We start from the raw sequence: 14,092 nt of genomic DNA, 5'->3' as shown, positions 1-14,092 counted from the left end.
TGCTATTGAAAAATCTCGATAACAACGATCGTAACTTATCATGTGTACACACATTTTAGATAACTCATATAACATGTTTATCAAAGATAACACATTAAGTCACGAACGTATATACAAATATAAGTAATACTCCATCATTCCAATATTAATCATCGCCAGTTTGTTTACATGTTCGATGATCTGCCAATGATTTTTCTCTAATATTACACACCCAGTTACTCTAACAATTTTAAAGCCACGGATTGGTTCCAAACCTAGGTGAGTCATCAATAGGTGTACACCCACTCTATGACGATCACTAAGAAATACATCGGCTATGAATTTCTAAACTGATGCCGGATCTATCAAATCACAGGCAGACACCTCCTTTCGTTATAGCCAATGATACATAGTAGGATGGCCAAGTCTAGTTTAGACTCTGATGCTACACACCCGTTCACTATGCGTAGACACTAGAAGCAATGATTGACATCAGACGCATCCTATCATAGGCGGACAACGCCTATCATTTAGACCAATAATCTTTAGTAGGTAGGCTAAAAGTCGGCATAAATCACGTCAAGTAACAGCGGCCCGCACCCCCTCTGAGGAAGCGTTTGTGAAACGCGTGTCAGGGGTCCGACAGTGGTAGCCTAGTCTCTCCTGCTCGTTTTTTAACTTGCTTGCTCTTGTTGTTAAAAAATATGCTCTATTAATCTAACAATATTCCTTACAGCCTCTGGTCCTCAATAGTGTAATAGTAATATTCAGCCCTCGGATTGTATGGGCTTAGTCTATTTTATAATATTTGGGACTGAGGACTGTTGGATACCTTGAATCATTTTCTTAATATCTGAATTTCGATAGCGAATTCAACAGAGTTTAAGTGTTTTTAACATTTCTGCCCTGTCACTGTATGTGTGTGAGTTCCTAGTTGTAATAATAAAGTTTAATAGTATGAATGATATGGAAAACTTTTAATTTTTGTATACCATTGCTCCAGCAGAGCTAAATTAGTATTATACTATTGTTGTACTGGTTTTCTTTTCTAAACTGGATTGTATCCTCTATTACAATTAGTTTAACTAGTTGTACCATTTATACCCTGATATTTGTTCCCTTGGCAGAATGACGGGGGGATGAGGGGAGTGGGGGAGGTATTTAAGCCTTTGGCTGGGGTGTCTTTGCCTCCTCCTGGTGGCCAGTTTCTTAATTCCCTAAAGTAATGAATGAAGCCGTGGACTCCCCGACCCACGATGGAAATTAAATTATCAGGTAAGCATAATTTGTTTTTCCCGCGATCATGGTGCTCTGTCGCTTTGCATGTTTTCTCTTATGTAGGGGCAGGTCCTATACGTTGTGCCTCGCAATCAGGTGCTCTAGCAGCTTCCTGTTTGGATTCAAACTTAATTTGCAGCCAGTTCTCCTGTGCTTGCCGTGAGGCGGTAAGTGCTTCAGCCTTAGCGGGTATGGTGTAGAGGTGCCATGCTCAGAAAACTGATGGTCAAATAAAAGTTTTAATTGATATCGTTGTTGCTGTTTGGTTAAATCCTTTTGCAAGCTATGGAGGACAATCTGGAAGAGGTTGCAAATCCTCCATTATTCCATACTGACAGATTGTCTCTATTGTGCTGAGACCATAGTGTGCCTTCCTGCGCAATTTTGCTTTACTTGTCTCTATTAAAGTTCAAGAAGGGGTCTAAGCCTACACACATGGTTGGTAAGGTTAACCCTTCAGAGCCCTTTACCTCTCAGGACTCTGCTGTCCACGAGATGCCATAGCATTTTTCCGCAGTCCCCTTCCCCAAATATAACACAAGCAGTACCCTACGGATCAGCTTAGTCTTCATCTGGGGGCGTTTATTTGCCAGTAAACTTTGCGGCACAGTTACAGTCGGCTGTTTCTGCCGCACTGAATGCCTTGCCTATCTCAGGCAAAAGAATTAGAAAACTTAAACATGTCTCCTCTGAATCAGGTGTCATTTCTCCTTTAGAGACTGAGATGGCTAATCTATCCCAGCATTCTGAGCATGAACATACCTCAGTAGCATCTGAGGAGGAGCTTTCTGATTCTCACTCTCCTGAGGAAAAATCAGGGGAGCCTGCGGAGGTAAGCTTCAGGTTCAAGCTTGAACATTTCCTCATTTTCCTCAAGGAGGTTCTATCGACACTGGACATTCCTGAGTCTAAGCCAACTGAGGAACCTATGATACCTAAGCTTTCCTTTACCAGCTTGCATGGCGGTTAACATTTCTAAGGAATGGGAGAAACCTGGAATACCCTTTTCCCTTTCTGCTTCCTTTAAGAAGATGTTCCCAGTTCCTGATGCTCACCTGGAATTGTGGAGTTCTATTCCCAAGGTGGATGGAGCTATTTCCACCCTTGCTAAGCGTACTACTATTCCTCTTGAGGACAGTACCTCCTTTAGTGACCCCATGGACAGAATATTTCTGCAGATGGGGCTTCTTTTTCAACTGGCTGCAGCTATTGCAGCTGTTGCGGGAGCTTCCACCTACTGGTGTGACTCCTTTTGGAGTTGATACAGGTTGAATCTCCATTTGAGGATATCCAGGATTGAATTAGGGCTCTCAAGATAGCCAATTATTTTATTTGTGGTGCTAACATGCAAGTCATTCGTCTGAATGTCAAGTCCTCTGGTTTCGCAGTGCTATCGTAAAGAGCTCTTTGGTTACAGTCTTGGTCAGCAGACATGGTATCTAAATCCAGACTTCGGCCTTTAAGGGAAAGACATTTCTTCCAGGCCTAGACTCGATTATTTCTATGTTGACTGAAGGGAAGGGTGTCTTCCTACCTCAGGACAAAAAGACTAGAACCAAGGGTCGCCAGTCTGGTAATTTTCATTTCTTTCGTACAAGCAAGGGACAATGGTCTCTGACCTCTGCCAAGCCGGACCAGCTCAAAAATACATGGAAGCCCGGTCCGCCTTTAAACAGGAACAAACAGCCCAAGAAACCCCCCTCCGACAACAAGTCTACATGAAGGTTTGGCCCCTGATCCGGGACCGGATCAAGTAGTGGGAAAACTATCCTTTTTTCAGGTCGTTTGGTTTTGCAACGTACAGGACCCCTGGGTCTTGGACATGGTCTTTCAAGGGTACAGGATAGGTTTCAAACGTTGCCCTCCACGCGGCAGATTCCTTTTGTCAAGGCTTTCATCAAATCCAGAAAAGAGGAAAGCCTTTTTGAATTGTGTAAAAGACCTATCCTCCTTGGGATTGATTGTTCCAGTGCCCCCTTCAGAACAGGGCCTAGGTTTTTACTCAAACAGTTTTTTGGTTCCTAAGAAAAAGGCATCTTTTCGACCGATTCTGGACATAGTGTCTCAACAAGTTTCTCAAGGTACCATCTCTCAAGATGGAAACAATCAGATCCATTCTTCCTTTGGCCCAATTCGGCCAGTTCATGACCACTATCGACCTAAAGGACGCATACCTTCATGTCCTGATCCACAAGGATCATTTTCATTATCTGCGGTTTGTCTTTCTGGACAGACATTTCCAATTTGTTGCGCTGCCATTTGGTCTTGCCACGGCTCCAAGAATCTTTACCAAGGTTCTGGGAGCTCTTTTAGCTGTGACCAGTATGCAAGGAATTGCAGTAGCCCCTTACCTGGACGATATAGTGGTTCAAACTCCATCTTTTCCTTTGGCAAAATCTCAAACAGACTCTCTTCTGTGCCTTCTTTAGGCTCACGGCTGGAAGATCAATCTGGGGAAGAGTTCCCTGATTCCCAACACCAGGGTGTGTTTTCTGGGAACGATCATAGAATCATCACATTTTTATGAATATCTTTGACGGATCAATATTGATCCAAGCTTCTATCTGCCGGTCTCTCTCTGCAGTCATCAGCATGCCCTTCAGTGGCTCAATGCATGGAGGTGGTGGTTCTCATGGTGGCTTCCATGGATATTATTCCTTTTGCTTGCTTTCATCTGCGACCTTTACAACTATGTATGCTCAGGCAATGGAACAGCGACCACTCCGACATATACCAACAGATCATCCTGGACAACCAAACTAGAGATTCTATCTCCTTGTGGCTCTGTCAGGACCACCTGTCTCAAGGCACATGCTTTTTGAGACCAGCTTGGGAAATTGTGACTACAGACGCTAGTCTTCTTGGCTGGGTAGCGGTCTGGGGTACCTAGAAAGCCCATGGAACCTGGTCGTTGGAGGAGTCCTCTCTTACAATCAATATTCTGGAATTGAGAGCCATTTTCAATACTCTGATGGCATGGCCTCAACTTCAATCTGTCCGGTTTATCAGATTCCAACATAACTTTGGTTGCCTATATCAATCATCAGGGGTGAACGAGGAGTTCCCTGGCAATGAAAGAAGTGTCTTGCAGCCTTCAGTGGGTGGAATCTCCCAATTGCCTCATATCGGTCATTCATATTCCGGGGGTGGACAACTGGGAAGCAGACTTCCTGACCAGACAGACTTTCAATCCCAGGGAGTGGTCTTTTCACCCCGAGGTGTTCTCCGAGATAACTCTCAGATGGGGGGTTCCGGAGACTGGCATCTCGTCTGCCCAGATACAGATCGAGATATCCTCAGGCAGTGTTGGTGGACACGTTAGTGACTCCATGGAGGTTTAAACTTATTTATCTGTTTGCTCCCTTTCCTCTCCTATCCCGGATGATCACCCGCATCAGACAAGAGCAGGCCTCTGTGATTCTAATTGCTCCGGCGTGGCCTCACCGGACTTGGTTCGCGCAGCTCGTGAAGATGTCCTTTTCCCTTCCGTGGAGGTTGCCTTAAGGAGCGGAACTTCTACTCCAAGGGCCTTTCCAAAATCTAGATTCTCTGAGGCTGACTGGGTGGAGATTGAACGCTTAATGCTTCCCGAACAAGGTTTTTCTTATTGAGTCATTGATACTCTAATCCAAGCTCGTAAGCCAGTTACTCATCATATTTACCACAAGGTGTGGCGTTCCTACCAAGCCTGGTGTGAAGAACGAGGTTTTCCTTGGCATAAGGTGAGGGTTCCTCGTATTCTTTAGTTTCTCCAGGATGGTTTGGAGAAAGTGTTGTCAGCCAGCTCTCTCAAAGGTCAGATCTCTGCTCTTTTTGCGTTACTGCACAGGAGGTTAGCTAATCTTCCTGATGTGCAGTCCTTTTTTCAGGCTCTAGTAAGGATGAAGCCTGTGTTTTAACCTGTTGCTCCTCTTTGTGTTTTGCAACAGGTTCCATTAGAGCCTATGCATTCGGTTGACCTTAAAATTTTGTCTTGGAAATTTGTTTTTGTTGGCTATTTCTTCTGCTCGCAGAGTTTCTGACTTATCTGCTTTGCTATGTGATCCCCCTTAACTTGTGCTTCATGCGGATAAGGCTGTTTTACATTCCTAGTTAGGTTTTCTACCTAAAGTTTTCTTGGACCGGAGCATAAATCAAGAGAATGTAGTTCCTTTTGTCCTAATCCTTCCTTTTGGAAGGAGCGTTTACTACGCAGTCTGTATGTAGTACGCGTTTTGAAGTTCTATCTTCATGCAACCAAGGATTTTAGATAATCTTTTTCCTTGTTTGTTTTGTATGCTGGTAAACATAAGGGCTAAAATGCCACTGTGACTACTCTCTCCTTTTGGCTAAGGAGTGTTATTCGTTTGGCTTATGAGGAAGCTGGTCAACAGCCTCCTGAGAGGATTACAGCTCATTTTACCCGTGCAGTGTCCTCTTCTTGGGCTTTTAAGAACAAAGCTTCTATGGAGCAGGTTTGTAAGACGGCTACCAGGTCCTCTTTACATACTTTTTCGAAATTCTACAAGTTTGATGTTTTTGCCTCAGCTGAGGTTTCTTTTGGGAGAATGGTGCTTCAAGCAGTGGTGCCTTCATATTAAGGTCTGTCTGCCTTTTTTCCCTCCTGGTTCATTCTGTATCTTCTCTAGCTTTAGTATTGGGTTCCCAACAGTAATGGGAAAGAAAACAAAATGTATGCTTACCTGATAAATTATTTTCTTTCCTGGCAGGGAGAGTCTTCGAAACCGCCCTGTATTTTTTGGCTGCATTTTTTTTCTTATCTTCTGGCACCTCCTATACCTCCTAATGTTTCTCCTGCTTTTTCTTATTTCCTCGACTGAATGACTGGGGGAGGGATAGTTATAGCTTTGACTGGAGTGTATTTTCCTCCTGGTGGCTAGGTGATGAATTCCCAACAGTAATGAATTTGTGGAATCTCCCTGCCAGTAAAGTAATAAATTATCAGGTAAGCATAAATTTAGTTTTTTTCATTTAACCTGTTGAAATATGAAGAACTTCCCTACGTCATATGTTTGCCTAAAGGGAGAGAAGCAGCACCTTGTTCTGGTCAGTTGTGCAAACTACAGGCGCAAAGACGGAAGAGAGACAGTCAGAGGGGAGGTAGAGAAAATGTGACATTCTTGAGGATGGTTAGATATTGAGGTATGAGGACTCAAGTGACTGATATCAGGTGTGTGGGGGGCATCTGTACACTATTTTTTCTATTATAATTTAAAAGTAAGCTTCATGTTCTAAGGTTGCAGTAGGTAGCTTAATACAGATGGCTGTCCAACCTAAGGTGAAGAGCTTTCCAGAAGTCAGTGTTTTGGAAGTCATCTAATCATTCTTGCTGTTCTTTTAGGTCTCTCACTTTGTTCCTGTATTCAGGATTAGAGGACATTAGAAGAGGACATAGAATCAGAGCTGCCATTTCCAACAAACCAGATGTAAAAATCAAATTCCAAAATCGGCCCTTTTTATCCTCATTGCATTGGGAATTTTGGAATCGTATAAAAGGCAAATGTATGTGTATTTAAAAAGATATGGAAAAAAAAACTATAGCCGGTTCAAAACATTTTCCTTTGTGATCTACGGACACCCAATGTAATGAGGACAAATAAAGTTCTGGTTTTAAACCATACAAGTTTGGAATCTGATCTTTTATATTTGGTCTTTTACTTTTACGTGTTTATTGGTGGCGTTTTAAACAGAGCTTCATTTAATTTAAGGGTTAACATATCTCTGAATAATATTTTATTCTTTTTTTTTTTCTTGTAGGATGCAAAAGAAATATCAAATCCAAATAAAGATCACTTAATTGAAAAGAATAAACCTGAGAGAAACCCCTTTAAAGTAATAAATGAGGGCCCAAGACCCACCCTGTGGAAGCAGATCAGCGAGGAGAAGAAACCTAGCAAGGATATCAGGCCTGCAGATCTAAGGACACATGACATTCAGGAGATGATTCAGGAAGAACGCAAGAAACACATCAGAGAGGCAGAAAGGCCTGCAGATAATAAAAAATCCAACAAGGAAGAGAGAAAAAACAATGTAGATGAAAAGAACAATACTAATGATGATAGGTCAGCTGTAGAGCAAAGGAAGTATGAAAGTGAGAACAGGGCAGCTAAAGATCAAAGAAACCCCGTTAGTGAGAATAGAACAGTTATCGAAGAACAGAAGCATGCTAGCGGGGACAGGGACGGTAAAGAGCAAACAAAGCCTGCTAGCGGGGAAAGGAAGGTTATAGAGCAAACAAAGCATGCTAGCGGGGACAGGGACGGTAAAGAGCAAACAAAGCATGCTAGCGGGGAAAGGAAGGTTATAGAGCAAACAAAGCATGCTAGCGGGGACAGGGACGGTAAAGAGCAAACAAAGCATGCTAGCGGGGAAAGGAAGGTTATAGAGCAAACAATGCATGCTAGCGGGGAAAGGAAGGTTATAGAGCAAACAAAGCATGCTAGCGGGGAAAGGAAGGTTATAGAGCAAACAAAGCATGCTAGCGGGGACAGGGACGGTAAAGAGCAAACAAAGCATGCTAGCGGGGAAAGGAAGGTTATAGAGCAAACAATGCATGCTAGCGGGGAAAGGAAGGTTATAGAGCAAACAAAGCATGCTAGCGGGGACAGGGACGGTAAAGAGCAAACAAAGCATGCTAGCGGGGAAAGGAAGGTTATAGAGCAAACAATGCATGCTAGCGGGGAAAGGAAGGTTATAGAGCAAACAAAGCATGCTAGCGGGGACAGGGACGGTAAAGAGCAAACAAAGCATGCTAGCGGGGACAGGAAGGTTATAGATCCAATGAAGCATGCTAGCGTGGACAGGAAGGTTATAGAGCAAGCAAAGCTTGCTAGTGAGGACAGGACAGATATAGAGCAAAGGAAACATGCGATCAGGGACAGGATAGATATAGAGAGTGAAGACAGGGTGGCTATGGATCAAATGAAGCATGCCAGCAAGGACAGGATGCCTGTGGATCAAAAAAAGCACTCCAACAAAGACATACTAAGGATCAGTGAAAAGGAGCATAGAAGGGAAAGCAAACCAACCAGCCAGGAAAGTGGGGATTCAGGAAGGAGTCTGGTGGAGGATCTTAGTATTGGTAATTCAGAAAAGAGCTACTCATTCAGTGGATGGAGGGAGAAGGAGCTACCAGTTGGGATGAAGATCAAGAAGAGGTCACCAGACAGAGAAGCTCAGAGGCCAATTTGGTGTGAGAAAAGTGTCAGTGCACAGAATGATGAGCATCTACAAGATCCATCCAACTTTGGGACTGTCTTTTATAATAAGGGTGAAACTAACAATTATATGAAGATAGACAACTCATCAGGAGTAAATGAAGAAGGAACACTACAGACCAACAGTGCAAAACCAAAGGAAAGTAACCAACCAGACAAGCAAGGCACGGACCAATCTAAAGATGTCCTTAATTTGCACGATGAGGATGATGTGGTGTTTGTTAGTTCTCAGCCAGGGAAGGAGAAGCCGCACGCTACATTACCCTCAGCAGCAGGAAAGCAGAGGACTATAACCTCATTTCCAGGTTTCAGGGCACCGACAGAAACCACAAGCTCTTCTTTCTCCCAGCTAACTGCTCAGCTCCAGCAGAAGAAGGTTTGTGTTTACCATTGTCTCATTAGCTCTACATTGTGTATGGAAATGTGTTTGGTACTACTAACATCCTTAATGGCACATTTTAGTGGAAAATGTACCCACTCTAATTCCACTACTCTCCCTGGAACTCTCTATTTAACCCCAAAGAATTGCTGATCCCAATCAGGAGGTAGACCGTGGAGGTTGCATGACCCTGACAATCACTGGCTGTGTTAAGTTCAGGAGCTGCAATGCTTGCGGCTCACAAGTTATTTTAACTTCTGTGTTTAACACAATTAGAGCACATCATTTTCCACTACCGTGTCTCTTTAAACAGGATCTTTTATGCACAAATCTTCCATAAGACCTAAGAATGTCACAAAGTGTCATAGACAAATGCAAACGTACGTGATGCATGAGAGAATCTAAACACAGGAACAGTCTACATCTTCTGAAGTTAGTGTTTATTGTTTTAGACTGGTGGCTTCACCATGAGCCAGGTATAACCACTGCCTTGTACAACTGTGCAGATAAACCAGAAGGTCTTCCATACATTAATTTGTGTGTGTTACAATGAGGGGACCTTCAGTAATACTGAGCGGTGTGTCTGTGTGTGTTACAAGAGGGACCTTCAGTAATACTGAGGTGTGTGTGTGTGTGTGTGTGTGTTACAAGAGGGACCTTCAGTAATACTGAGGTGTGTGTGTGTGTGTTACAAGAGGGACCTTCAGTAATACTGAGGTGTGTGTGTGTGTGTTACAAGAGGGACCTTCAGTAATACTGAGGTGTGTGTGTGTGTTACAAGAGGAACCTTCAGTAATACTGAGGTGCGTGTGTGTGTTACAAGAGGAACCTTCAGTAATACTGAGGTGTGTGTGTGTGTGTGTTACAAGAGGGAACTTCAGTAATACTGAGGTGTGTGTGTGTGTTACAAGAGGAACCTTCAGTAATACTGAGGTGTGTGTGTGTGTGTGTGTTACAAGAGGGACCTTCAGTAATACTGAGGTGTGTGTGTGTGTTACAAGAGGGACCTTCAGTAATACTGAGATGTGTGTGTGTGTTACAAGAGGGACCTTCAGTAATACTGAGGTGTGTGTGTGTGTGTTACAAGAGGAACCTTCAGTAATACTGAGGTGTGTGTGTGTGTTACAAGAGGGACCTTCAGTAATACTGAGGTGTGTGTGTGTGTGTTACAAGAGGGACCTTCAGTAATAATGAGGTGTGTGTGTGTGTTACAAGAGGGACCTTCAGTAATACTGAGGTGTGTGTGTGTGTGTTACAAGAGGGACCTTCAGTAATACTGAGGTGTGTGTGTGTGTTACAAGAGGGACCTTCAGTAATACTGAGGTGTGTGTGTGTGTGTTACAAGAGGGACCTTCAGTAATACTGAGGTGTGTGTGTTACAAGAGGGACCTTCAGTAATACTGAGGTGTGTGTGTGTGTTACAAGAGGAACCTTCAGTAATACTGAGGTGTGTGTGTGTGTGTGTGTGTTACAAGAGGGACCTTCAGTAATACTGAGGTGTGTGTGTGTGTTACAAGAGGGACCTTCAGTAATACTGAGGTGTGTGTGTGTGTTACAAGAGGGACCTTCAGTAATACTGAGGTGTGTGTGTGTGTGTTACAAGAGGGACCTTCAGTAATACTGAGGTGTGTGTTACAAGAGGGACCTTCAGTAATACTGAGGTGTGTGTGTGTGTGTGTTACAAGAGGGACCTTCAGTAATACTGAGGTGTGTGTGTGTGTGTGTGTTACAAGAGGGACCTTCAGTAATACTGAGGTGTGTGTGTGTGTGTGTTACATGAGGGACCTTCAGTAATACTGAGATGTGTGTGTTACAAGAGGGACCTTCAGTAATACTGAGATGTGTGTGTGTGTGTGTGTGTGTGTTACAAGAGGGACCTTCAGTAATACTGAGGTGTGTGTGTGTGTTACAAGAGGGACCTTCAGTAATACTGAGATGTGTGTGTTACAAGAGGGACCTTCAGTAATACTGAGGTGTGTGTGTGTGTGTTACAAGAGGGACCTTCAGTAATACTGAGATGTGTGTGTTACATAGAAGGACCTTCGGTAATACTGAGGTGTGTGTGTTACATAGAAGGACCTTCAGTAATACTGAGATGTGTGTGTTACAAGAGGGAACTTCAGTAATACTGAGGTGTGTGTGTGTTACAAGAGGGAACTTCAGTAATACTGAGGTGTGTGTGTGTTACAAGAGGGACCTTCAGTAATACTGAGGTGTGTGTGTGTGTGTGTGTGTTACAAGAGGGACCTTCAGTAATACTGAGATGTGTGTGTTACAAGAGGGAACTTCAGTAATACTGAGGTGTGTGTGTGTGTGTGTTACAAGAGGGACCTTCAGTAATACTGAGGTGTGTGTGTGTTACAAGAGGAACCTTCAGTAATACTGAGGTGTGTGTGTGTTACAAGAGGGACCTTCAGTAATACTGAGGTTTGTGTGTGTTACAAGAGGGAACTTCAGTAATACTGAGGTGTGTGTGTGTGTGTGTTACAAGAGGGAACTTCAGTAATTCTGAGGTGTGTGTGTTACAAGAGGGACCTTCAGTAATACTGAGGTGTGTGTGTTACAAGAGGGACCTTCAGTAATACTGAGGTGTGTGTGTGTTACAAGAGGGGCCTTCAGTAATACTGAGATGTGTGTGTTACAAGAGAGACCTTCAGTAATACTGAGATGTGTGTGTTACAAGAGGGACCTTCAGTAATACTGAGGTATGTGTGTTACAAGAGGGAACTTCAATAATACTGAGGTGTGTGTGTGTGTGTTACAAGAGGGACCTTCAGTAATAATGAGGTGTGTGTGTGTGTGTGTTACAAGAGGGACCTTCAGTAATACTGAGGTGTGTGTGTGTTACAAGAGGGACCTTCAGTAATGCTGAGGTGTGTGTGTTACAAGAGGGACCTTCGGTAATACTGAGGTGTGTGTGTTACAAGAGGAACCTTCGGTAATACTGAGGTGTGTGTGTTACAAGAGGAACCTTCGGTAATACTGAGGTGTGTGTGTGTTACAAGAGGGACCTTCAGTAATACTGAGGTGTGTGTGTGTAACAAGAGGGACCTTCAGTAATACTGAGGTGTGTGTGTTACAAGAGGAACCTTCAGTAATACTGAGGTGTGTGTGTGTTACAAGAGGGACCTTCAGTAATACTGAGGTGTGTGTGTGTTACAAGAGGGACCTTCAGTAATACTGAGGTGTGTGTGTGTTACAAGAGGGACCTTCAGTAATACTGAGGTGTGTGTGTTACAAGAGGGACCTTCAGTAATACTGAGGTGTGTGTGTTACAAGAGGAACCTTCGGTAATACTGAGGTGTGTGTGTGTTACAAGAGGGAACTTCAGTAATACTGAGGTGTGTGTGTTACAAGAGGAACCTTCGGTAATACTGAGGTGTGTGTGTGTTACAAGAGGAACCTTCGGTAATACTGAGGTGTGTGTGTTACAAGAGGAACCTTCGGTAATACTGAGGTGTGTGTGTTACAAGAGGGACCTTCGGTAATACTGAGGTGTGTGTGTTACCAGAGGAACCTTCGGTAATACTGAGGTGTGTGTGTGTTACAAGAGGGAAACCTTCAGTAATACTGAGGTGTGTGTGTTACAAGAGGGACCTTCAGTAATACTGAGGTGTGTGTGTTACAAGAGGGACCTTCAGTAATACTGAGGTGTGTGTGTGTTACAAGAGGGACCTTCAGTAATACTGAGGTGTGTGTGTTACAAGAGGAACCTTCGGTAATACTGAGGTGTGTGTGTTACAAGAGGAACCTTCGGTAATACTGAGGTGTGTGTGTTACAAGAGGAACCTTCGGTAATACTGAGGTGTGTGTGTTACAAGAGGAACCTTCGGTAATACTGAGGTGTGTGTGTTACAAGAGGGACCTTCGGTAATACTGAGGTGTGTGTGTGTGTTACCAGAGGAACCTTCGGTAATACTGAGGTGTGTGTGTGTTACAAGAGGGACCTTCAGTAATACTGAGGTGTGTGTGTGTTACAAGAGGGAAACCTTCAGTAATACTGAGGTGTGTGTGTTACAAGAGGGACCTTCAGTAATACTGAGGTGTGTGTGTTACAAGAGGGACCTTCAGTAATACTGAGGTGTGTGTGTGTTACAAGAGGGACCTTCAGTAATACTGAGGTGTGTGTGTGTTACAAGAGGGAAACCTTCAGTAATACTGAGGTGTGTGTGTTACAAGAGGGACCTTCAGTAATACTGAGGTGTGTGTGTTACAAGAGGGAAACCTTCAGTAATACTGAGGTGTGTGTGTGTTACAAGAGGGAAACCTTCAGTAATACTGAGGTGTGTGTGTGTTACAAGAGGGAACTTCAGTAATACTGAGGTGTGTGTGTGTGTTACAAGAGGGACCTTCAGTAATACTGAGGTGTGTGTGTGTTACAAGAGGGACCTTCAGTAATACTGAGGTGTGTGTGTTACAAGAGGGACCTTCAGTAATACTGAGGTGTGTGTGTTACAAGAGGGACCTTCAGTAATACTGAGGTGTGTGTGTGTTACAAGAGGGACCTTCAGTAATACTGAGGTGTGTGTGTTACAAGAGGGACCTTCAGTAATACTGAGGTGTGTGTGTGTTACAAGAGGGACCTTCAGTAATACTGAGGTGTGTGTGTTACAAGAGGAACCTTCAGTAATATTGAGATTTGTGTTACAAGAGGGACCTTCAGTAACATTGAGGTGTGTGTATTATCAGCAGTATATACATTTGCTGATATGAAAATTAAGTGAACAGCACTATTATATTTATCACACTGATATTTCTTTTCCAGGCCACTTTAGCGGCAGTGAATCTGCAGTCTCTGCCAGATCGAGGGGAGAGGTTACTAAAGCAGGTGCAGGACCTTGAGGATGCTCTGGGCTCTTTGACACTCTCCACAGAAATCTGTGCTAGCCAAGGTGAAGTTTACACAGACTAATGGAAACTGAACACCTGCTGATCTATTGATGACTTATTGCTAATTATCAGTCTACTGTGTCCCACAGAAAGCCGTCAAGATGGCAGAATCTGTTCATCCAAACCAGAAAACCCATTCAGCAAACCTGTATCAGAAGAAGAAAGGCAGGGTGTGAAGCCTCTTGCATTCCATGAGCTTCCAGCCTACAAAATGGGATCACAATGGTCTGAATCAGCGCTGAGCTCCAGTCAGAAATTCATCAATTTATATGGAGGTGTGAGCAACCCAGAGAATGCACAAACTATAGTATCACTTGCTTATGTGTTTATAACGCTCAGATAACCCTCA

General features: G+C 43.5%; 1 protein-coding gene across 4 annotated transcripts in view; it reads left to right on the top strand.

The window, feature by feature from the left end:
• Nucleotides 1–14,092, top strand: part of TTF2 (transcription termination factor 2) — a 534,153-nt gene that overhangs the window by 78,790 nt on the left and 441,271 nt on the right. For 3 of the 4 annotated variants that reach the window (XM_053705753.1, XM_053705751.1, XM_053705752.1), the window contains exons 6-8: nt 7,015–8,850; nt 13,619–13,745; nt 13,833–14,018. In XM_053705753.1, the coding sequence (XP_053561728.1) occupies nt 7,015–8,850; nt 13,619–13,745; nt 13,833–14,018 (2,149 nt within the window). The remainder of the gene's footprint in view (nt 1–7,014; nt 8,851–13,618; nt 13,746–13,832; nt 14,019–14,092) is intronic. The other variant, XM_053705754.1, reaches the window with a different exon arrangement.

This window comes from Bombina bombina, chromosome 3, assembly GCF_027579735.1.
Source record: "Bombina bombina isolate aBomBom1 chromosome 3, aBomBom1.pri, whole genome shotgun sequence".
Taxonomy (NCBI): Eukaryota; Metazoa; Chordata; class Amphibia; order Anura; family Bombinatoridae; genus Bombina; species Bombina bombina.
Note: the sequence above shows the minus strand (reverse complement) of the source record. Positions and strands in the feature narration are given on the sequence as shown.